The sequence below is a fragment of the Scyliorhinus torazame genome, chromosome 14 (genome assembly GCF_047496885.1).
Source record: "Scyliorhinus torazame isolate Kashiwa2021f chromosome 14, sScyTor2.1, whole genome shotgun sequence".
In the NCBI taxonomy this organism is placed as follows: Eukaryota; Metazoa; Chordata; class Chondrichthyes; order Carcharhiniformes; family Scyliorhinidae; genus Scyliorhinus; species Scyliorhinus torazame.
Genome location: NC_092720.1, coordinates 151,613,181 through 151,639,609, shown reverse-complemented (window position 1 = coordinate 151,639,609; position 26,429 = coordinate 151,613,181). Strand labels below are relative to the sequence as shown.

The 26,429-nt window shown below is 47.0% G+C and overlaps 1 protein-coding gene across 1 annotated transcript in view; it reads left to right on the top strand.

Annotated features, from left to right (window-relative positions):
• The window catches only part of LOC140390089 (tyrosine-protein kinase RYK-like), a 352,210-nt gene that overhangs the window by 94,737 nt on the left and 231,044 nt on the right, over positions 1-26,429 (top strand). Inside the window, exon 7 of the mRNA XM_072474993.1 lies at positions 24,571-24,657. Within this exon, the coding sequence (XP_072331094.1) occupies positions 24,571-24,657 (87 nt within the window). The remainder of the gene's footprint in view (positions 1-24,570; positions 24,658-26,429) is intronic.

Here is a 26,429-nt window from a genome sequence, read left to right as displayed (position 1 = left end):
ACAATACGAATGGAATTCCTTGATCCCAATCCTCTGGATAATCTTGACAATACGCCCTCAACATTGTCTTTAATGTCTGATGCCACCTTTCTAACGCTCCCTGCGATTCTGGATGGTACGCAGTTGATTTAAATTGTTTTATTCTGAAGCTATCCATAACTTCTTTGAATAACTTTGAAGTAAAATTCGTTCCTTGATCCGATTGAATTTCTGTGGGTAGTCCATATCTAGTAAAGAATTTAAGTAACTCCTCCACAATCCTTTTAGCTGTAATATTACGTACTGGAATGGCCTCTGGAAACCTAGTAGACACATCCATTATAGTCAAAAGATATTGTTTCCCACTTTTTGTTTTAGGAAGCGGTCCAGCACAATGGATTAGGACTCTTGTAAAGGGTTCCTCAAATTCTGGAATGGGTATTAAGGGCGCTGGTTTTATCACTGATTCCTCTTCCATATATGCTTTCTGATATACCCGTTTTATTTCTACATCTTTCTGTTGTAACTCCGCCAATTTTCCCTATCACTTGCCATGTGTGACATGATTGACAAAATTTAACTACATCTTTATGTAGTCCAGGCCAAAAGAAATGTTTCTGGATTTTAGCTGGAGTTTTCCTTATTCCCAAATGACCTCCCACTGGTACCTCATGTGCAACCCGCAACACCTCCTTTCTATACCCTACCGGCAATACTACTTGATGAACTTATCCGTCTCCATTTTCTCATCAAGACATCATTTTTACGGTAATAACACTCTGGTATACGCTCAGATTCCTCTTCCTTATATGCTTTCTGATATACCCGTTTTATTTCTACATCTTTCTGTTGTAAATTCGCCAATTTTCCTGAACTAAAAATATCCGCCGCATCCTCCACCTGTTCTTCTTTTTCAACTATCTGATCAAAAATCGTTTCTGATAATTGCACGTCAGCTTCATCTTCACCCTTTGACTTCTCCTCTTGTCTTAACCTGTGACTTTGCGACCGTGTTACTACACAATCCGAAAACATCCCAGGATATTCATCCTGCAACCCTTCAGTTGCCTGATTTTCCACTGAACTAAAACTATCCGCCGCATCCTCCACCTGTTCTTGTTCTTTTTCAACTATCTGATCAAAAATCGTTTCTGATAATTGCACGTCAGCTTCATCTTCACTCTTTGACTTCTCCTCTTGTCTTAACCTGTGACTTTGCGACCGTGTTACTACACAATCCGGAAAAATCCCAGGATATTCGTCCTTCAACCCTTCAGTTGCCTGATTTTCCACTGGCTTATCAATCACAGTAGGGATCACTCCCACCTGCGATCCAGCTACATCATTACCCAAGATAAACTGTATTCCTGGACAAGATAGTTTATCTATTACTCCTACTACCACTTCACCACTCTTCACTGGACTTTCCTTATATAATGGAACACTACTCCTCTCACCCTGAATTCCACATATCACCACCTTTTCTGTCAACATTCTTCCCAAACTGCATAATTCCTCAATTCTTATCATTAAAGATTGATTCGCCCCTGTATCTCTTAAAATTGTGACTTCTTTACCTGCTCCTCCTGATACAGATGAGTAAACTTTACCCACGCAAGTAAATTCTTTAAAGGCATCTGGCACCTTCTTAACAATTACTTCTTGAACAGGCTGTACAATCATTTGCACCTCCTTCGCTTCCCTTGGGCTTTCCTTTACCACTCTAACAAACCCCACTGTCTTATCCTGTTTTACCACATCAGCCTTCCCAGTGCTTTTCTTCAACCACCAACACTGTGACTTTACATGGCCTAGTTTATTACAGTGAAAACATTTTAAACTTTTCATTTCTTTTCCACCCTCCTGGATTTCTTTTTTAATCTGAGGTACACTCCCTTCATTATCTCCCATCAGATCACCTTTACCTTTACCACTTGCGTATTTCTCATGTCCCCAGTTTCTATCCCTCACCGGCTGAAACTGAATTCGGAAACCAATCTTTGATTCATGAACTAATTCATAATCATCCGCCATTTCCGCTGCTAATCTCGCAGTTTTAACCCTCTGTTCTTCCACATGAGTTCTCACTACATCAGGAATTGAATTTCTAAACTCTCCCAAAAGTATAATTTCTCTGAGAGCTTCATACGTTTGGTCTATTTTCACAGCCCTTATCCACCTATCAAAATTACTCTGTTTGAGCCTTTCAAACTCCATGTATGTTTGACCTAATTCTTTCCTTAAATTTCTAAACCTTTGTCTGTAAGCTTCAGGCACTAGCTCATATGCACTTAAGATGGATTTCTTCACCTCCTCATACGTTCCAGATACCTCCTTCAGTAGGGATGCAAACACTTCTCTAGCTCTATCTACCAGCTTTGTTTGAATCAGTAACACCCACATGTCCTGTGGCCATTGCATTTGTTTAGCTACCTTTTCAAATGAAATGAAAAAGGCTTCCACTTCCTTTTCGTCAAACCTTGGCAATGCTTGGACATATTTAAATAGATTCCCACGAAGCCTTCGATTATGACGCGCTTTCTCACTATCCTCATCACTATCATCCAACTGTACTTTTCCCTTTACGTCTGCCAATTTTAACTGATTGTCATGTTTCATGCCCATTTTCTGAAGTTCAAACTTCCTCTCTTTCTCTTTTTGTTCTGCTAGGGCTATTCTTTCTTTTCTTCTTTCTTCTTCTCTCTCCTTTTCTTTTTCCTCTCTCTCTCTTTCTTTTTCTTCTCCTCACTCTCGTATTCCAGCCGCTTTAATTCTTTCTGATGTTCCATTTGTTTAATTTACAACTGAATTTTTGCCATTTCCAATGAGTTAAACTCTATCTCAGGCAACTTTAAATGCTTAACCACCGCCATAATTACCTCATCTTTTCGCATTTTATCAGGTAAGGTTAACTGCAATGTTTTTGCCAAATCTAACAGTCTGCGTTTCGTGGTTCGGGGATGAGCAACCTAGGTAAGTTGGGGCAGCACGGTGGCACCGTGGTTAGCACCGCAGTCTGACGGCACCGAGGTACCAGGTTCGATCCCGGCTCTGGGTCACTGTCCGTGTGGAGTTTGCACATTCTCCCCGTGTTTGCGTGGGTTCCGCCCTGTTATGGGTGAGGCTTTTCAGAACCCCAAAATGTATCATGGAGTTCAACCAACCTGTCCCTTTAATGGATTTGTTGCTTTTCCGAGCACACGGCTTTTTCCCTAGGTGTGGGATTACAATTATGGACACATGGGTTTTTTAAACACAAAACACTGTTTATTCCATGAACTCAACTTAACATCTTAAATAAACATTGGATCTCTTAACACCCCTCAGAAAATATTGCAACAGTATATAATTCCTTAAAATGTTCCTTCAAACTTCCAAGAGACTTAACACCTTTAAACAGTATCACATCAGGTTAAAGGATATATATTTTTTCTGTGGAATAGCAGAGACTGTCGCAAACTGGCTTTCTATTTTTAAACTGCTCTCCGCAAAACCACCCAGGCACTATTTAGCTGCTCTTAGCAAAACCAAACTGCAAACCTTGCAGCTCACTGGAAACACACAGACACTGCTTTTAAACTGAAACTAAAAACCTGCAAAACACAGACTGCAAAATGGCTGAACTGAGCGGAGCCCCACCCACTCTCTGACATCACTGTTTTCTTAAAGGTACATTGCTTACACATCCATTTCTTAAAGGCACTCTTGCATGACAGCCTCCACAACCCAAAGATGTGCAGGTTAGGTGGACTGAACACGCGAAATTGCCCCTTAATTGGAAAAAATGAATTGGGTCTGCTAAATAAAATAAAAAAGAAACCTAGGCAAGTAAGTGGGCTGCATGAGTGCCCCCACAAACCCCCCACCCAGGCTTATTCACTATCATCAACTTCAAAAGGTAAAACAGAATAGATATTACAGCGCAGTACAGGCCCTTCGGCCCTCGATGTTGCGCCGACCTGTGAAACCACTCTAAAGCCCATCTATACTATTCCCTTATCGTCCATATGTCTATCCAATGACCGTTTGAATACCCATAGTGTTGGCGAGTCCACTACTGTTGCAGGCAGGGCATTCCACGCCCTTACTACTCTCTGAGTAAAGAACCTACCTCTGATTCTGTCTTATATCTATCTCCCCTCAATTTAAAGCTATGTCCCCTCGTGCTAGACATCACCATCCGAGGAAAAAGGCTCTCACTGTCCACCCTATCCAATCCTCTGATCATCTTGTATGTCTCAATTAAGTCACCTCTTAACCTTCTTCTCTCGAACGAAAACAGCCTCAAGTCCCTCAGCCTTTCCTCATAAGATCTTCCCTCCATACCAGGCAACATTCTGGTAAATCTCCTCTGCACCCTTTCCAATGCTTCCACATCGTTCCGATAATGCGGTGACCAGAATTGCACGCAATACTCCAAATGCGGCCGCACCAGAGTTTTGTACAGCTGCAACATGACCTCATGGCTCCGAAACTCAATCCCTCTACCAATAAAAGCTAACACACCGTACACCTTCTTAACAACCTTCTCAACCTGAGTGGCAACTTTCAGGGATGTATGTACATGGACACCGAGATCTCTCTGCTCATCTCTCTGCTCATCCACGCTGCCAAGAATCTTACCATTAGCCCAGTACTCTGTCTTCCTGTTATTCCTTCCAAAATGAATCACCTCACACTTTTCTGCATTAAACTCATATATTCCCAGCAGTTTCCGCAGATATCTGCATTAAACTCCATTTGCCACCTCTCAGCCCAGCGCTGCAGCTTATCTATGTCCCTCTGTAACTTGTAACATCCTTCCGCACTGTCCACAACTCCACCAACTTCAGTGTAATCTGCAAATTTACTCACCCATCCTTCTACGCCCTCCTCCAGATCATTTATAAAAATGACAAACAGCAGTGGCCCCAAAACAGATCCTTGTGAATACTGACAAAAAATATTCATTTAGCTCCTCTCCTATCTCCTCGGACTCCAAGCACAACTTCCCACTACTGTCCTTGACTGGCCCTACTCTTACCCTAGTCATTCTTTTATTCCTGACATATCTATAGAAAGCTTTAGGGTTATCCTTGATCCTACCTGCCAAAGACTTCTCATGTCCCCTCCATTGCTCTTCTTAGCTCTCTCTTTAGGTCTTTCCTAGCTAACTTGTAACTCTCGAGCGCCCTTACTGAACCTTCATGTCTCATCTTTACATAAGCCTCCTTCTTCCTCTTGACAAGTGTTTCGACTGCCTTAGTAAACCACGGTTCCCTTGCTCGACCACTTCCTCCCTGCCTGACAGGTACATACTTATCAAGGACAAGCAGGAGCTGTTCCTTGAACAAGCTCCACATTTCCATTGTGCCCATCCCCTGCAGTTTTCCCCTCCATTCGATGCATCCTAAGTCTTGCCTTATCGCATCATAATTGCCTTTCCCCCAGATATAACTCTTGCCCTGTGGTATATACCTATCCCTTTTCATCACTAAAGTAAGCGTAATCGAATTGTGGTCACTATCACCAAAGTCTATCTTTGATAGACTAAGTCTATCACCTACCTCCAAATGTAACACCTGTCCTGGTTCATTACCCAGTACCAAATCCAATACGGCCTCGCCTCTCGTTGGCCCATCTACATAATGTGTCAGGAAACCCTCCTGCACACATTGGTCAAAAACGGACCCATCTAAAGTACTCGAACTATAGCGTTTCCCGTCAATATTTGGAAAGTTAAAGTCCCCCATAACAACTACCCTGTTGCTTTCGCTCCTATCCAGAATCATCTTTGCAATCCTTTCCTCTACATCTCTGGAACTTTTCGGAGGCCTATAGAAAACCCCTAACACAGTGACCTCTCCTTTCCTGTTTCTAACCTCAGCCCATACTACCTCAATCGACGAGTCCTCATCAAACGTCCTTTCTGCCACAGTAATACTGTCCTTGACTAACAATGCCACCCCTCCCTCTCTTTTACCACCTTCCCTGAGCTTACTGAAATATCTAAACCCCGGCACCTGCAACTACCATTCCTGTCCCTGCTCTATCCATGTCTCTGAAATGGCCACAACATCGAAGTCCCAGGCACCAACCCATGCCGCAAGTTCACCCACCTTATTCCGGATGCTCCTGGCATTGAAGAAGACACACTTTAAACCACCTTCCTGCCTGCCGGTACACTCCTGCAACTTTAAAACCTTGCTCATGACCTCACTACTCTCAACCTCCTGTATACTGGAGCTACAATTCAGGTTCCCAACCCCCTGCTGAACTAGTTTAAACCATCCCGAAGAGCATTAGCAAATTTCCCCCCCCCCCAGGATATTGGTACACCTCTGGTCCAGGTGTAGACCATCCCATTTGTAGAGGTCCCACCGACCCCAGAATGAGCCCCAATTATCCAGAAATCTGGAACCCTCCCTCCTGCACCATCCCTGTAGCCACGCGTTCAACTCCTCTCTTTCCCTATTCCTCGTCTTGCTGTCACGTGGCACGGGTAACAACCCAGAGATAATAACTCTGTTTGTCCTAGATCTATGTTTCCACCCTAGCTCCCTGAATTCCTGCCTTACATCCCTATTCCTACCTATGTCGTTGGTACCTATGTGGACCACGACTTGGGGCTGCTCCCCCTCCCCCTTAAGGATCCCGAAAACACGATCCGAGACATCACGCACCCTGGCACCTGGGAGGCAACACACCAACCGCGAGTCTTTCTCGTACCCACAGAATCTCCTATCTATCCCCCTAACTATGGAGTCTCCAATGACTAATGCTCTACTCCTCTCCCCCCTTCCCTTCTGAGCAACAGGGACAGACTCTGTGCCAGAGATATGCACCCCATGGCTTACCCCTGGTAAGCCCCCCCCCTCCCCCCCCCCCCCCCTCAACAGTATCCAAAGCGGTATACTTGTTACTAAGGGGAATGACCACAGGGGATCCCTGTACTGACTGCTTCCTCCCAGCCCCTCTCACCGTCACCCATCTATCTTTATTCTTTGGAGTAACTACATCCCTGAAGCTTCTATCTATGACCACCTCTGCCTCCCGAATGATCCGAAGTTCATCCAGCTCCAGTTCCCTAATGCAGTTTCTGAGGAGCTGGAGATGGGTGCACTTCCCACAGATGAAACCAGCAGGGACACTGTCGGCGTCCCTCACCTCAAACATTCTGCAGGAGGAACATTGCACTACCTTCCCTGCCATCCCCTTTAGATAAAAAAAAGAAAAAGAAAGAAAGAGCTTACCTGTTATTCACTCCCCTTCTCAGCAAGCACTCACTGAGCAACCTCTGCGCCCTGCACGATAACACCTGAGGGAAAAGAAAAGAAAAACTACTTACCAGTCATCAGCCAATCCCTTACCTGCAGGCTGTGGCGTCACGGTCCAACTTCTTTCTACTTCTACCTGACCTCGAGCCTTCCTCTTGATCTTTACAGCGGTTGGTTTTTTTTGGTTAGAGGAGGGGATAGGGAGGGAAACACTGAAGTGTTTCGGGTTCAAGTGTCACTTGACAACAGCTCCTCCACAAACTACCTTCAAGTTAGGGTGACCACAACGGAGGTATGCAAATTTCCCTTGCAACAGCCAATGTACACTTTGGACACAGAGGGGGAGCATATGGCACTCACAGTCAATATTGTGTTCAATCAACACAAACCTCACTTCATGGGGCTGGTTCAGCACAGGGCTAAATCGCTGGCATTTAAAGCAGGCCAGCAGCACGGTTCAATTCTCGTACCAGCCTCCCCGAACAGGCACCGGAATGTGGCGACTAGGGGCTTTTCACAGTAACTTCATTTGAAGCCTACTTGTGACAATAAGTGATTTTCTTTTTAATTTTTCAATTTCATTTGCCCTTGCTTTCCCTGGCTATGACTTAAGTCAGACCAGTAGGAAATAACTATGTGAACGGGAATCTGGCAACCCTGCACATGGGCTACGGTCAACAAAATGTCTCTCGGCCCACACTCAGAACTCTGGGCTGCATATTGACCCCGGGCAACGGGTTGCCCACCACTGAATTAGGGGCATAAAAAGAAGATGGATCACAGTATTGATTATGGAGACAATCCGGAAGATATCAGAGGATAGGGTAGCTGTTGAACAGGCAGAAATAGTATGCAGCAAGTCTGAGGAAGTATAGACAGTTGGTAGGGCAAAGTTGCACTCAGTGGAATGGGTTAAAGTGTGCCTGTTTCACTGCAAGGAGTGTCAGGAATAAGAGAGAGTAACTTAGAGCATGGATCAGTACTTGGAACTACGATGTTGTGGCCATTATGGAGATATGGATTTCACATGGGCAGGAATGGTTGTTAGATGTTCCGGGGTTTAGATGTTTTCAGAAGAATAGGGAGGGAGGTAAAAGAGGAGGGGGCGTGGTACTGTTAATTAGGCAGTGCATCACAGCTGCACAAAAGGAGGTAGTTGAGGAGGGTTTGTCTACTGAGTATGGGTGGAAGTCAGAAACAAGAAAGGAGCAGTCACTTTATTGGAAGTTTTCTATAAACCCCCCAATAGCAGCAGAGAGATAGAGAAACAGATTGGGCGGCAGATCTTGGAAAAGTGCAGAAGTAAAAGAGTTGTTGTCATGGGTGACTTCAACTTCCCTAATATTGACTGGAACCTCCTTACTGCAAATGGTTTGGATGAAGCAGATTTTGTCAGGTGTGTACAGGAAGGATTCCTGACTCAATATGTAGATAGGCCGACTAGGGGGGAGGCCATATTGGACTTGTGCTCGGCAATGAACCAGGCCAGGTGTCAGATGTCTCGGTGGGAGAGCATTTTGGTGACGGTGACCACAACTCCTTGACCTTTACCATAGTCATAGTATGGGAAGGTATTTAATTGGGGAAGGGGAAATTATACTGCTATTAGACAGGAGCTGAGGAGTATATAGTGGGAACAATTGTTCTTGGGGGAAATGCGCAACAGTAATGTGGGGATTGTTTAAGGAGCACATACTGCGAGTGCTGAATTGTTTTGTCCCACTGAGACGAGGACGGAATGGTAAGGTGAAGGTGCCTTGGATAACAAGAGAAGTGGAGGTTCAATCAAGAGGAAGAAGGAAGTTTACATAAGTTAAGGAAGCAAGGATCTGACTCGGCTCTAGAGGGTTACAAGGTAGCCAGGAAGGAACTCAAAAATGGACTGAGGAGAGCTAGAAGGGGGCATGAAAAAGCCCTGGTGGGAAGGATTAGGGAAAACCTTCTACACTTATGTGAGAAATAAGAGGATGATCAGAGTGAGAGTAGGGCCGATCAGAGATAGTGGGAGGGAACTTGTGCCTAGAGTCTGAAGAGATGGGGGAGGCCCTAAATGAATACATTGCTTCAGTATTCATTCGAGAGAGAGGGACCTTGTTGCCCATGATAACAGTGTGAACCAGGTTAATAGACTCGAACAGGTTGATATTAAGAAGGAAATTTTGAAAAGCATCAGGATAGATAAGTCCCCTGGGCCTGACAGGATACACCCAAGGTTACTACGGGAAGCGAGGGAGGAGATTGCTGCGCCGTTGGCGATGACCTTTCTCACTCTCCACTGGAGTAGTACCGGATGATTGGAGGGAGGCGAATGTTGTTCCCCTGTTCAATAAGGGGAATAGGGAATGCCTGGGAATTAGAGACCCATCAGTTTTACTTCTGTGGTGAGCAAAATATTGGAAAGGATTCTGAGAGATAGGATTTATGATTATTTGGAAAAACATGGTTTGATTAAAGATAGCATGGCTTTGTGAGGGGCAGGACATGCCTCACAAGCCTCATTAAATTCTTTGAGGATGTGACGAGACACATTGATGAAGGTCGGGCAGTGGATGTGGTGTATATGGGTTTCAGTAAGGCATTTCTTAAGGTTCCCCATGGTAGGTTCATTCAGAAAGTTAGGGGGCATTGGATACAGGGAAATCTGGCTGTCTGGATACAGAATTGGCTGGCCGAAAGAAGACAGCGAGTGGTAGTGGATGGAAAGTATTCCACCTGGAGGTCGGTGACCAGTGGTGTCCCGCAAGGATCTGTTCCGGGACCTCTGCTCTTTGTGGATTTTATAAATGACTTGGATGAGGAAGTGGAAGGGTGGGCTAGTAAGTTTGCCAGTGACACGAAGGTTGGTGGACTTGTAGATAGTGTTTTTAAAAATATGTTTATTCAAAATTTTTAGCAAGTTTCAACCAATCACTCCAGAAAGAAAGCAAGAAAAACAAAATTGTACATAGGAAACCAAACAACTATACATTAACCCCTTTTTTTACGCAGAGGGTAGTGGGTGCCTGGAACTCGCTACCGGAGGAGGTAGTGGAAGCAGGGACATTTAAGGGGCATCTTGACAAATATATGAATAGGATGGGAATAGAAGGATACGGACCCAGGAAGTGTAGAAGATTGTAGTTTAGTCGGGCAGCATGGTCGGCACGTATTTGGAGGGCCGAAGTGCCTGTTCCTGTGCTGTACATTTCTTTGTTCTTTGTTTAACCAATAACTACAAAAGTGGGGAAAACGCCCCCTTTTAACAAAAACATAAACCTGCTGTTTTGACCTCCACCTAGCGTTCCGCGAGAAAGTCTAGGAACGGTTGCCACCGCCTGGAGAACCCCTGCACAGACCCTCGCAAGGCAAACTTTATCCTCTACAACTTAATGAACCCTGCCATGTCATTGATCCAAGATTCCACACTCGGGGGCTTTGCATCTCTCCACATTAGTAGGATCCTCCGCCTGGCTACCAGGGACGCAAAGGCCAGAACTCTGGCCTCTTTCGGCTCCTGCACTCCCGGCTCGTCCGATATGCCAAATAGTGCTATCCCCCAGCTCGGCTTGACCCGGGTGTTCACAACTTTGGACATAGCCCTCGTAAAGCCCCTCCAGAACCCTTCCAGCGCCGGGCATGTCCAGAACATATGGGTGTAATTCGCTGGGCTCCCCGAACATCTCTCACATCTGTCCTCCACCCCAAAAAACCTACTCATCCTCACCCCTGTCATATGCGCCCTATGTACTACTTTGAACTGTATTAGACTGAGCCTGGCGCATGAGGAGGAGGAATTGACCCTGCCCAGGGCATCAGCCCACAGGCCCTCATCGAGCTCCTCACCCCACGCCCTTCAACTCCTCCTCCGCTTCCTGCAGCTCCTGATAAATCAACGAGACTTTGCCTTCTCCAACCCATACACCCGAAATCACCCTGTCCTGAATCCTTCGTGCTGGCCCCCCATCCTTTTAATTCCTGCCCCACAGGGCAGCACTGTGGCTCAGTGGATAGCACTGCTGCCGCATGGCGCCGAGGTCCCAGGTTCGATCCCGGCTCTGGGTCACTGTCCGTGTGGAGTTTGCACATTCTCCCTGTGTTTGTGTGGGTTTCGCCCCCACAACCCAAAGATGTGCAGGGTAGGTAGATTGGCCACACTAAATTGCCCCTTAATTGGAAAAAAAATGAATTGGGCACTCTAAATTTTTTTTTAAACTGAGGAACCCCCCATCCGTCCTGCCCGGCACAAACCTATGATTATCCCGTACCGGGGACCAAATTGAGGCCCCCACCTATGTCGCCTCCACTGCCCCCAGATCTTCAATGGCGCCACCACCGGGCTCGTGGTGTACCTCGTCGGCGGTAGCGGCAACAGTGCTGTCACCAGCGCCCCCAAGCTAGTACCCACACAAGACGCCGCCTCTAGCCTCTTCCACGCCACCCCCTCTCCCTCCATTACCCATTTACGGATCATCGCCACATTAGCTGCTCAACAATAGCCACACTGATTCGGCAGCACCAGCCTGCCCCTGTAACCCGAGAATTCCCCAAACTCCCGAAGGATCCGCATGACCTCCGCCATCCCCTCCACTGGATCTGCAATATATAACAACAGGTCATCAGCATACAACGACACCCGGTGTTCCTCCCCTCCACGGACCAACCCCCTCCAGTTCCTAGACTCCCTTAATGCCATGGCCAGCAGCTCAATTGCCAGCGCGAACAGCAGAGGGGACAGGGGACACCCGTGTCTCGTCCCCCGGTACAATCTGCAATATTCCGATCTCCGCCGATTCGTAGACACGCTCGCCACCGGGGCCCTGTATAACAACCCGACCCACCCTATGAACCCTTCCCCGAACCCAAACCTGCTAAGCACTTCCCATAGGTACTCCCACTCCACCCGATCAAAGGCCTTCTCCGCGTCCATAGCCGCCACCACCTCCGCTTCCCCTCCCACCGAGGGCATCATAATCACGTTTAGGAGTCTCCGCACATTCGCTTTTAACTGCCTGCCCTTCAAGAACCCCGTCAGGTCCTTGCGTATCGCTCCCGGGACACAATCCTCGTAGCGAGGACCTTCGCCAGCAACTTGGCATCTATGTTAAGGAGCGAGATCGGCCTATACAAACCGCACTGTAGTGGGTCCTTGTCCCGCTTGAGAATCAGCGAGATCAGCGCCCGAGACATTGTCGGGGGCAGAGTCCCTTCCTCCCTTGCCTCATTGAAGGTTCTCACCAGCAACGGGCCCAACAGATCCACATACTTCCTATAAAATTCAACCGGGAACCCATCCGGTCCCGGGGCCTTGCCCGCCTGCATGCTCCCCAATCCCTTAACCAGCTCCTCCAGCCCCATCGGGGCCCCCAGGCCAGCCACCTGCTCTTCCTCCACCCTCGGGAACCTCAGTTGATCTAAGAACTGCCGCATCCCCTCTCCCCCCTCTGACTTGTACAGGTCCCCATAGAAATCCCTAAATACCTCATTTATTTTAACCGCACTCCGCACCGTATTCCCCCCCCCCATCCCTGATTCCTCCAATCTCCCTTGCCGCCTCCCTCTTACGTAGCTGATGCGCCAGCATCCGACTCGCCTTCTCCCCATACTCATACACTGCCCCCTGCATTTTCCTCCACTGCGCCTCTGCCTTCCCCGTGGTCAATAAATCAAATTCCGTTTGGAGGTTCCGTCGCTCCCTCAGCAGCCCATCTTCGGGGGCCTCTGCATAGCTCCTGTCCACCCTTACTATCTCCCCCACCAACCTTTCCCTCGCCATCCTCTCCTCTCCCTGTGAGGCCTAATTGAGATTAGCTCTCCCCTAACCACCGCCTTCAGAGCCTCCCAAACCACACCCACCTGCACCTCCCCATTACCATTGGCCTCTATGTATCTCTGAATGCACCCCCGGACCCGCCCACAAACCTCCTCATCTGCCAACAGTCCCACATCCAGGCGCCACAGCGGGCGCTGGTCCCTCTCCTCCCCCAACCCCAACTCCACCCTGTGCGGGACGTGGTCCAAAATCGCTATAGCCGAATATTTTGTTCCCTCCACTCTTGGGACCAGTGCCCTACTCATCACAGAGAAGTCTATCCGTGAATAGGCCTTGTGTACATGGGAGAAAAAAGAGAACTCTCTGGCCCCCGGCCTGGCAAACCTCCACGGATCCACTTCCCCCATCTGGTCCATAAAACCCCTTAGCACTTTGGTCGCAGCTGGCCTCTTACCCGTCCTTGAACTGGATCGGTCCAATGCTGGGTCCAGTACCGTATTAAAGTCCCCCCCCCCCCCCCCCCCCCCCCCCCCCATTATCAAGCTCCCCGCTTCCAGATCCGGGATCCGACTCAACATGCGCTTCATAAACCCTGCATCGTCCCAATTCGGGGCATACACATTCACCAGTACCACCCGGGTCCCCTGCAACCTACCACTCACCAACACGTATCGACCCCCATTATCCGCCACAATATTCAGCGCCTGGAATGACACCTGCTTCCCCACTAGTATTGCAACCCCTCTGTTCTTCGCATCCAGCCCTGAATGAAACACCTGTCCTACCCATCCCTTTCTCAGCCTGACCTGATCTGCCACCTTCAAGTGCGTCTCCGGAAGCATAACAACGTCTGCCTTCAGTCCCTTTAAGTGCGTGAACACCCGGGCCCTTTTGATCGGTCCATTTAGGCCCCTCACATTCCATGTTATCAGCCGGATCAGGAAGCTACTCACCCCCCCCCCCCCCCCCCCCCCATGCCAATTAGCCATCCCCTTTCTTAGGCCTGCCACGTGCCCACACTCCAGTCCCCCAGGCGGCGAACCCCCGCCCCGACTCTCCCTTTTACCTCCAGCTCCCCTTCCGTCAGTACAGCAGCAACCCAGTCCTCCCCCGCCACCCCCCCCCCCTCCCCAGCTAGACCACCGTCTAGCCCCCTTGCTCCCCCCATTGCACTCCCATAGGTCAGCTGACTCCTGCAGACCACGGCAGCTCCCATCTTTGCCAACGGCCCCCCATGTGGAATCCCCATCCCCTCTGTCCCCCCCTTTCAGGCCGATGTAAGCACCCCTCCAACACCGCCCCTCCCCTCAGGCCCCCCCCCCCCCTCCCCCTTCCTCAGCACGGGAAAAATCCCACGTTTTCCACCTTGGCCGCCCCTGCCCCCTATGGCGCAGCTCCTTCTACAACCTCACCGCAGTTCCCCACGACCCAGGGCCTCCTGCACCCCCCCCCCCTCCTTCGCACACGGGGACCGGCCCCTACAAAACAGTACCGATGCCCACAGACCCACAAAACCCACATATCACATCCACTCACCCCTTCCCACTCCCCAGCTTTCCCACACAATAACGAAAAAACAAACCCAACCCCACATGAAACCCTTAGTTTGAGTCCAACTTCTCGTTTTGTATAAAGGTCCACGGCTCATCCGGCGTATCAAAATAATGGTGGCGATCTTGAAACGTGACCCACAGTCGCGCTGGCTGCAATAGCCCAAACTTCACCCCCTTTCGGTGGAGCACCGCCTTGGCCCGGTTGAATCCAGCCCTCTTCTTAGCCACTCTAGTCTTGATATATACGGATCTCCCACCTGCTGCTCCGTTCCTTCTTCACCCATCTCAGGACGCACTCCCTGTCTATGAAGCGGTGAAACCTCACCACTGCAGCCCTTGGCGGCTCATTGGCTTTAGGCCTCCTTGCCAGGACTCTGTGAGCCCCATCCAGGTCCAAGGAAGGCTCCCGCGCCCATTAACGTGTTCAGCATTGCGGCTACATGTGCCCCCACGTCGGACCTTGCCACCCCTTCAGGGAGAACCAGAATCCGGAGATTCGTCCTCCTCGACCTATTCTCCAGGTCCTCGAACTTTTCCTTCCACTTTGTGTGCAGCGCCTCGTGTGCCTCCACTTTCACCGCCAGGCCCAGAATCTCGTCCTCATTTTCAGAGGCTTTCTGCTGCACCTCTCGGATCGCCGCCCCTTGGACCTTCTGGGTCTCCACCAGCTTTTCTATCGACGCCTTCATTGGGGCCAGCATTTCTGCTTTCAGCTCCGCAAAGCAGCTTTTCAGGAACTCCTGCTGCTCCCGCGACCATTGCGCCCACGCCGCCTGGTCTCCACCCGCCGCCATCTTACTTTTCCACACCCGCTCTCCTCTTTTTTAATCGCTCCACTCCTGGTCCACTCCATACAAGTGGAGGTGACTTGATAGAGGTGTACAAGGTAATGAGAGGCATGGATAAAGTGGATAGCCAGAGACTTTTCCCCAGGGTGGAAACGGCTGTCACGAGGGGACATAATTTTAAGGTGATTGGAGGAAGGTATGGGGAGATGTCAGAGGTAGGTTCTTTGCACTGAGAGTGGTGGGTGTGTGGAATGCACTGCCAGCAGAGGTGGTGGAGTCAGAGTCATTAGGGACATTTAAGCGACTCTTAGACAGGCACATGGACGGCAGTAAATTGAAGGGGTGTAGGTTAGGTTGATCTTAGATTAGGATAAATGGTCAGCACAACATCGTGGGCTGAAGGGCCTGTACTGTGCTGTACTGTTCTATGTTCTAATTATAGCAGTGAGGAGGGATGGCATGATGGAAGGTTTATCAAATGAGTTAATATGGCCTGGAACTGACGAATAAAAATGAGGTCTGGTTTAGCTTAAGTGGACTCGAAACAACTACTCGAAGGTAAATCAGTGGCGGGTATCCGTGGAAGAGATAGAGAGCTCAGAACAACTATGTTCCCTTGAAAAAAACAGCTTTGGGGGTCTGAAAAGGAAGTAGAAACAGACACCTTAATGTATTTTAAAATGTTGTGAACTAAATATGTTGTAACCTACAAGACCATGGGCCAAGAGCTGGAAAGTGGAATTTGGCTAGGTCGTCGACCACTACAGATGTAATATGAACCTAGAAATTAGTAAGCAGTTCAGCCTTTCGAGCCTGCTCCGCCATTCAATCAGATCATGGCTGATGTCTTCCTGATCTCACCTCTCCACCTGTTGCCCATATCTCTTTAACCTGTTTTTTAAACCTGAAATATATCTATCTCCTTCGTGAAACCATTTAGTGATTCAGATGCCACCACACTGTGGGGCGGCGAGTTCTACAAATTCACCACACTCTTAAGAGAAGTGGTTGCCCCTCATCTCAGTTCAAAATCTACCATCTCTCAACCTATATCTGTGACCTCTCGTTCTAGATTGCCTCATAAGGTGGAACATTTGGTCTACGTTTACTTTATCAATCCCATTTAGTATTTTATGCACCCCGATTACATCCTTCTAAACTCGAGCGAGTATAAGCCTAAACGATTTAATCTCTCCTCATACGTCAACACTTTCATCCCCGGTATCAATCTGGTGAACCTCCTCCGAACTGCCTTCAATGCCACCACATCCGTCGTCAAATAAGGAGACCAAAACTGGGCACAATACTCCAGATGTGACCTCCCCTATACAATTGCAACAACACTTCTCCACTTTTCTACCCCAGTCCTTTTGCAATACACAATAAAATTCCATTTGCCTTTTTTATTAATTGCTGTACCTGCATACCAACTTTCTGCGATTCATGAACAAAGACACCCAGATCCCCCTCCCCAGAAACATTTTGAAGCTGCATTCCATTTAGTTAATAATCTGCCTTTCTATTTTTCGGCCACAATGGATAACCTCACATTAAACTCCATCTGCCAAATTTTGGCCCATTCTCCTAGCCTATCTATATCTGTCTTTAAACTCTTTATCTCCTCTTCACTATATTAGTATCATCCACAAATTTTACTGTGTCACACTGTTCATATGGTGTTAAATACTAAATTTGTTCTGTGGCAGCACTTAGAAATTGTCAGCTCAGGAATCTGAATGAACTAGTTCGCTCGGTGACAGCTTGAAGAGCTGCGGTTACAGTCTGATGCACATCCACTATAAAATATGTTGTTGCTTGGCCAATATATTTTTGATAATGATCTGTCTTGTAAAAGGAATTCTCGTAGCACAACAATTTTCCTTAGTGGCGAATGATGCCTCTCAGCATTCACTGCACAGGGATCTATGGCACCCTTCGCATGCAAGAGAGTTTGGATTAAATATGGTAAACAATTGTCATAGCATGGCTTTAAATTATGCAATTCTATTTATTATCCTATTTTGCAATTTTCTCTGTAGTAACGTAACATACAGATATTTGGTGAATTGATGTCTATCCCTTGAATTCTACCTCTCTGCTTTTCATTTTGATTGCATTAATGATACTGTGGCTTGCTCATGGAACATGCATTCATCCCTCCTTGTTCAGTCTTGCCTTTCAGCCTACAGCGCCTGGTGTGTTTTTTCATGCTATTTGCTTTTTTGTTCCTTTGACCCTTATTGACATTGCTAATTCTCTTCATGCACTGCTGTTGGAGGCTGCAAAACGCTAAGTAGGAGATCTGGGCTATGGACTCCAGGAAAGATAAAAAGAAAAAGAATGAACTACAATCACCACAATCACAGAGTGTAGAACACTAAGAATCCCTGTGTAATTTTGTCACAAACCAAGTCTGCCGCTGGGGTTGTACAGGATTAAATATACATAAGAGCAGAAAATAAAAAATATTTCAGTTTGGCTGACTTAAGTGACTATATGAGACTTAAATGAGAGGGAACTATGGCGCAGTGCTGTTGGCCCGTTGAGAATATTACACTCTCGATGCCCCTGACTCCTTCACGTGCGGGAAGTGTGTCCAGCTGCAGCTCCTGTTAGACCGCATGACGGCTCTGGAGCTGCAGATGGACTCACTTTGGAGCATCCGCGATGCTGAGGAGGTCGTGGATAGCGCGTTAGCGAATTGGTCACACCGCAGTTGAGGATTGCTGAGGGAGAAGGGGAATGGGTGACCAAAAGGCAGAGAAAGAGCAGGAAGGCAGTGCAGGTGTCCCCTGCGGTCATCTCCCTCCAAAACAGGTATACCGTTTTGGATACTGTTGGGCGAGATGACTCACCAGGGGAAGGCAGTAGTAGCCAGGCTCATGGCACCGTGGCTGGCTTTGCTGCACAGAAGGGCGGGAAAAAGACTGGCAGGGCTATAGTCATAGGGGATTCAATCGTAAGGGGAGTAGACAGGCAATTCTGTGGTTGAAAACGAGACTCCAGAATGGTATGTTGCCTTCCAGGTGCACGGGTCAGCGATGTCTCAGGTAGGCTGCAGGACATACTGAAGGGGGAGGGTGAACAGCCAGTTGTCGTGGTGCATATAGGCACCAACGATATAGGTAAAAAACGGGATGAGGTCCTACAAGCAGATTTAGGGAGTTAGGAGCCAAATTAAAAAGTCGGAGCTTTTCTCAGGATTTTAATCTCAGGATTGCTACCAGTGCCACGTGGTAGTCAGAGTAGAAATGAAAGACTAGGCAGGATGAATGCGTGTCTTGAGAGATGGTGCAGGAGGGAGGGGTTCAGATTTTTGGGACATTGGGACCGGTTCTGGGGATGGTGGGACCATTACAAATCGGATGGTCTACACCTGGTCAGGACTGGAACCAATGTCCCTGGGGGTGCTTTTGCTCACGCTGTTGGGGAGGGTTTAAACTAATGTGACAGGGGGATGGGAACCAAATGAGGAGGTTAGTGGACAGTAAGGAGGTAGTAACTAAAGCCTGTAAGGAACTAGATCATGAAGTCAGCATGACTAAGGGGAAGAGTAGGCAGGGAGCAGATTATGAACGCAAAGGGACTGGTGGTCTGAGGTGCATTTGTTTTAATGCAAGAAGTGTAGCAGGTAAGGCAGATGAACTTAGGGCTTGGATTAATACCTGGGAATATGATGTTATTGTTATTACTGAGACTTGGTTGAGGGAAGGGCATGATTGGCAACTAAATATCCCAGGATATCGATGCTTCAGGCGGGATAGGGAGGGAGGTAAAAGGGGTGGAGGAGAGGTTACGATAGTCCCCATTCCACAAAATATGACACAGTGTATGGAAAGGCTCAGTAAACCAAGGTCCACCACTAAGAAAACAAAAAGGGACGGTCAATAGAGAATTAAAGGTGCTATATTTAAATGCGCGCAGTGTACGGAACAAGGTAGATGAGCTTGTGGCCCAGATTGTGACTGGCAGGTATGATGTGGTAGGCATCACAGAGACGTGGTTGCAGGGGGTTCAGGACTGGCATTTAAACATCCAGGGATTCACAACCTATCGAAAAGACAGAGAGGTGGGCAGAGGTTAATTAGGAATGAAATTAAATCAATAGCACTAAACGACATAGGGTCAGATGATGTGGAGTCTGTGTGGGTAGAGTTGAGGAACCACAAAGGCAAAAAACCCATAATGGGAGTTATGTACAGGCCTCCGAACAGTGGTCAGGACCAGGGGCACAAAATGCACCACGAAATAAAAAGTGCATGTCAGAAAGGCAAGGTCACAGTGATCATGGGGGACTTCAGTATGCAGGTGGACAGGGTAAATAATGCTGCCAGTGGACCCAACATAGAACATAGAACAATACAGCGCAGTACAGGCCCTTCGGCCCACGATGTTGCACCGAAACAAAAGCCATCTAACCTACACTATGCCATTATCATCCATATGTTTATCCAATAAACTTTTAAATGCCCTCAATGTTGGCGAGTTCACTACTGTTGCCGGTAGGGCATTCCACGGCCTCACTACTCTTTGCGTAAAGAACCTACCTCTGACCTCTGTCCTATATCTATTACCCCTCAGTTTAAAGCTATGTCCCCTCGTGCCAGCCATATCCATCCGCGGGAGAAGGCTCTCCCTGTCCACCCTATCCAACCCCCTGATCATTTCCCAAGGAAAGGGAATTCATTGAATGTTTACAGGAGGGCTTTTTGGAACAGCTTGTGATGGAGCCCACGAGGGGACAGGCCATTCTGGACTTAGTGTTATGTAATGAGCCAGACTTGATTAAAGATCTTAAAGTAAGGGAACACATAGGAGGCAGTGATCATAATATGGTAGAATTCAATCTCCAATTTGAAAGAAAGAAGGTAGAATCAGATGTAAAGGTGTTACAGTTAAATAAAGGTAACTACAGGGGCATGAGGGAGGAACTGACGAAAATCGACTGGGAGCAGAGCCTAGTGGGAAAGTCAGTAGAACAGCAATGGCAGGAGTTTCTGGGAGTAATTGAGGACACAGTACAGAGGTTCATCCCAAAGAAAAGAAAGATTATCAGAGGGGGGATTAGGCAGCCATGGCTGACAAAGGAAGTTAGGGAATGCATCAAAGCAAAAGAGAAAGCCTATAATGTGGCAAAGTGTAGTGGGAAGTCAGAAGATTGGGAAGGCTACAAAAACAAACAGAGGATAACAAAGAGAGAAATAAGGAAAGAGAGGATCAAATATGAAGGTAGGCTAGCCAGTAACATTAGGAATGATAGTAAAAGTTTCTTTAAATACATTAAAAACAAACGGGAGGCAAAAGTAGACATTGGGCCGCTCCAAAATGACGCTGGTAATCTAGTGATGGGAGACAAGGAAATAGCTGAGGAACTAAATAAGTACTTTGCGTCAGTCTTCACAGTAGAAGACATGAGTAATATCCCAACAATTCAGGAGAGTCAGGGGACAGAGTTGAATATGGTAGCCATCACAAAGGAGAAAGTGCTAGAGAAACTAAGAGGTCTAAAAATTGATAAATCTCCGGGCCCAGGTGGGCTACATCCTAGAGTTCTAAAGGAGATAGCTGAAGAAATAGTGGAGGCGTTAGTTATGATCTTTCAAAAGTCACTGGAGTCAGGGAAAGTCCCAGAGGATTGGAAAATCGCTGTTGTAACCCCCCTGTTCAAGAAGGGAAGAAGGAAAAAGATGGAAAATTATAGGCCAATTAGCCTAACCTCGGTTGTTGGCAAGATTCTAGAATCCATTGTTAAGGATGAGATTTCTAAATTCTTGGAAGTGCAGGGTCGGATTAGGACAAGTCAGCATGGATTTAGTAAGGGGAGGTCGTGCTTGACAAACCTGTTAGAGTTCTTTGAAGATATAACAAATAGGTTAGACCAAGGAGAGCCAATGGATGTTATCTACCGTGACTTCCAAAAGGCCTTTGATAAGGTGCCTCACGGGAGACTGCTGAGTAAAATAAGGGCCCATGGTATTCGAGGCAAGGTACTAACATGGATTGACGATTGGCTGTCAGGCAGAAGGCAGAGAGTTGGGATAAAAGGTTCTTTTTCGGAATGGCAACTGGTGACGAGTGGTGTCCCGCAGGGTTCAGTGTTGGGGCCACAGCTGTTCTCTTTATATATTAACGATCTAGATGACGGGACTGGGGGCATTCTGGCTAAGTTTGCCGATGATACAAAGATAGGTGGAGGGACAGGTAGTATGGAGGAGGTGGGGAGGCTGCAGAAAGATTTAGACAGTTTAGGAGAGTGGTCCAAGAAATGGCTGATGAAATTCAACGTGGGCAAGTGCAAGGCCTTGCACTTTGGAAAAAAGAATAGAGGCGTGGACTATTTTCTAAACGGTGACAAAATTGATAATGCTGAAGTGCAAAGGGACTTGGGAGTCCTAGTCCAGGATTCTCTAAAGGTAAACTTGCAGGTTGAGTCCGTAATTAAGAAAGCAAATGCAATGTTGTCATTTATCTCAAGAGGTTTGGAATATAAAAGCAGGGATGTACTTCTGAAGCTTTATAAAGCATTAAATAGGCCCCATTTAGAATACTGTGAGCAATTTTGGGCCCCACACCTCAGGAAGGACATACTGGCACTGGAGCGGGTCCAGCGGAGATTCACACGGATAATCCCAGGAATGGTAGGCGTAACACACGATGAACGTCTGAGGATCCTGGGATTATATTCATTGGAGTTTAGGAGGTTGAGGGGAGATCTAATAGAAACTTACAAGATAATGAATAGCTTAGATAGGGTGGACGGGAAGTTGTTTCCATTAGCAGGGGAGACTAGGAACCGGGAGCACAGCCTTAGAATAAAAGGGAGTCACTTTGGAACAGAGATGAGGAGAAATTTCTTCAGCCAGAGAGTGGTGGGTCTGTGGAATTCATTGCCACAGAGGGCGGCGGAGGCCGGGACGTTGAGTGTCTTTAAGACAGAAGTTGATAAATTCTTGATTTCTCGAGGAATTAAGGGCTATGGAGAGAGAGCGGGTAAATGGAGTTGAAATCAGCCATGATTGAATGGTGGAGTGGACGCGATGGGCCGAATGGCCTTACTTCCGCTCCTATGTTTTATGGTCTTATGGACATGTCCCTGTGAAAATGAAGGATAGAAATGGCAAGATTCTGGAACCATGGATGACGGGTGAAATTGTGAGACTAGCTAAGAGGAAAATGGAAGCATACATAAGGTCTAGGCGACTGAAGACAGACAAAGCTTTGGAAGAATATCGGGAATGTAGGACCAATCTGAAACGAGGAATCAAGAGGGCTAAAAGGGGTCATGAAATATCTTTAGCAAACAGGGTTAAGGAAAATCCCAAAGCCTTTTATTCATATATAAGGAGCAAGAAGGTAACTAGAGAAAGGGTTGGCCCACTCAAGGACAAAGGAGGAAAGTTATGCGTGGAGTCAGAGAAAATGGGTGAGATTCTTAACGAGTACTTTGCATCGGTATTCACTGAGGAGAGGGACATGACGGATGTTGAGATTAGGGATAGATGTTTGATTACTCTAGGTCAAGTCGGTATAAGGAGGGAGGATGTGTTGGGTATTCCAAAGGCATTAAGGTGGACAAGTCCCCAGGTCCGGATGGGATCTATCCCAGGTTACTGAGGGAAATGAGAGAGGAAATAACTGGGGCCTTAACAGGTATTTTTGCAGCATCCTTGAACACGGGTGAGGTACCGGAGGACTGTAGTATTGCTAATGTTGTTCCCTTGTTTAAGAAGGGTAGCAGGGATAATCCAGGTAATTATAGACCGGTGAGCCTGACGTCAGTGGTAGGGAAGCTGCTGGAGAAGATACTGTGGGATAGGATCTATTCCCATTTGGAAGAAAATGGGCTTATCAGTGATAGGCAACATAGTTTTGTGCAGGGAAGGTCATGTCTTACCAACTTAATAGAATTCTTTGAGGAAGTGACAAAGTTGATTGATGAGGGAAGAGCTCATATACATGGACTTCAGTAAGGCATTTGATAAGGTTCCCCATGATAGGCTTATGGAGAATGTGAAATCTCATGGGGTCCAGGGTGTACTAGCTAGATGGATAAAGAACTGGCTGGGCAACAGGAGACAGAGAGTAGCAGTGGAAGGGAGTTTCTCAAAATGGAGAACTGTGACTAGTGGTGTTCCACAGGAATCCGTGCTGGGACCACTGTTGTTTGTGATATACATAAATGATCTGGAGGAAGGTAGAGATGGTCTGATTAACAAGTTTGCAGGTGACACTAAGATTGGTGGAGTAGCAGATAGTGAAGGAGACTGTCAGAAAATGCAGCAGAATATCGATAAATTGGAGAGTTGGGCGGAGAAATGGCAGATGGCGTTCACTCCGGGCAAATGCGAGGTGATGCATTTTGGAAGATCCAATTCAAGAGCGAACTATATGGTAAATGAAAAAGCCCTGGGGAAAATTGATGTACAGAGAGATCTGGGTGTTCAGGTCCATTGTACCCTGAAGGTGGCTGCGCAGCTCGATAGTGGTCAATAAGGCATATGGCATGCTTTCCTTCATCGGAAGGGGTATTGAATACAAGAGTTGGCAGGTCATGTTACAGTTGTATAAGACTTTGGTTCGGCCACGTTTGGAATACTGCGTACAGTTCTGGTCACCACATTACCAAAAGGATGTGGATGCTTTGGAGAAGGTGCAGAGGAGGTTCACCAGGATGTTGCCTGGTATGGAGGGCGCTAGCTATGAAGAGAGGTTGAGTAGATTAGGATTATTTTCATTAGAAAGACAGAGGTTGAGGGGGGCCTCATTGAGGTCTACAAAATCATGAGAGGTATAGACACGATGGATAGCAAGAAGCTTTTTCCCAGAGTGGGGGACTCAATTACTAGGGGTCACGAGTTCAAGGTGAGAGGGGAAAATTTTGTGGAAGATATACGTGGAAAGTTCTTTACGCAGAGGGTGGTGGGTGCCTGGCGAAGGTGGTAGAGGCGGGCACGATTGCGTCATTTAAGATGTATCTAGACAGGGAGCAGAGGGATACAGATCCTTAGAAAATAGGTGACAGTTTTACATAGAGGATCTGGATCGGCGCAGGCTTGAAGGGCCGAAGGGCCTGTTCCTGTGCTGTAATTTTTCTTTGTTCTATAATGGTTTCAGCCCAGGATGAATTCAGTAAAACATTATTTTTCACAGATCTAGAAAGTTAAAACTCAAGCTGAGTTAACTGAGTTGATTAACTATCCCTTTGGTAAGTCTGTAAATTTCTTAATTGTTTTCATTTGTTTCAGGTACTTTTGGGCGTATCTTTCATGGGATTTTAGTTGATGAAAAAGACCCAAGTAAAGAGAAGTACGTTTTTGCGAAAGCAGTCAAAGGTAAGCAGATCATATATAATTACATAGAACGTGCAGCCCACCAATAGACCATGCAATCTAATCTTTCCTGATAAGTCTTGTTCTGCTGTCATCCTTACAAAATATTTTTTGCACACGTTACGACGCCCTGGGCTAGGGCGTGGTCAATTCCAGTCCCCTTTGACCTGGAGTTGCAACACAAGTGAAGTAACCATTAATTCTTATAAAAATACCCAAGGTCTTTGGTCCTTGGCTACCTGATAATTACAGTCACCAAGTTTGTAAATGTAAACACAGTTACTGTTTATTTATAACAAGAACTATAATTAAAGATGCAGCAAATACAACTGAACAAAGAAAAGTATATCTAAGGAACAGGCCCTTCAGCCCTTCAAGCCGACGCCGACTATGCTGCTTGTCTGACCAAAAACCTTCTACACTTTCAGGATCCTTATCCCTCTATTCCCATCCTATTCACGTATTTGTCAAGATGCCCCTTAAACGTCGCAATCGTCCCTGCTTCCACCACCTCCTCCGGCAGTGAGTTCCAGGCACCAACTATTCTCTGTGTAAAAATCCTCCCTCACACATCTCCTCTAAACTTTACCCCTCGCACCTTAAACCTATGTCCCATAGTAATTTTCCACCTTGGGAAAAAGCTTCTGACTATCCACTCTGTCCATGCCCCTCATAATTTTGTAGACTTCTATCAGGTGAGAACAAACTGAGTTTATCCAACTTCTCCTCATAGCTACTGCTCTCCATGCCAGGCAGCATCCTGGTAAACACCCTGTACCCTCTCCAAAGCCTCCACATCCTTCGGGCAGTGTGGCGACCAGGATTGAACACGATATTCCAAGTGTGTCCTAACTAAGGTTCTATACAGCTGTAGCATGACTTGCCATTTTTGATACTCAGCGCCCTGGCCGATGAAAGCAAGCATGCCGTACGCTTTCTTAACTACCTTCTCCACCTGCGTTGCTACTTTCAGTGACCTGTGGATCTGTACACCCAGATGTCTCTGCCTGTCAGTATTCTTAAGGGTTCTGTCGTTTACCACCTGTATTAGACTTCCAAAATGCATGACCTCACATTTGTCTGGATTAAACTCCATCTGCCATCTCTCCGCCCAAGTCTCCCACCGAATCCCACCGATCTATATCCGGCTGTATCCTCTGACATTCCTCATCGTTATTCACAATTCCACCTACCTTTGTGTCATAGACAAACTGACTAATCAGACCAGTTACATTTCCCTCCAAATCATTTGTATATACTACAAACATTAAAGATCCCAGCACTGATCCCTGCAGAACACCACTAGTCACTGCCCTCCTTTCAGAAAAGGTCCCTTCCACTGCTTCCCTTTATCCTCTATAACTTAGCCAGTTCTGTATCCATCTTGCCAGCTCACTTATGATCCCATGTGACTTCACCTTCTGTCCCAGCCTGCCATGAGGACCTTGTCAAAGGCCTTATTGAAGTCCATGTGGACAACAACCATTGCCCGATCTTCATCAATCACCTTTGTGACTTCCTCAAAAAACTCGATCAAGTTCGTGAGACACGACCTCCATGCTGCTAAGACAGCTGGCTTGTAATGCAAAACAAGAGTAGCAGCGCGGGTTCAATTCCCTATGACACAAAACCATGCTGCTTCTCGCTAATACGTCCACCTGTTTCCAAATGGGAGTACATTCTGTCTCGAAGAATCCTCTCCAATAATTTCCCTACCACTGGCATAAGGCTCACTTGCCTGTAATTTTCTGGATTATCCTTGTTACCCTTAAACA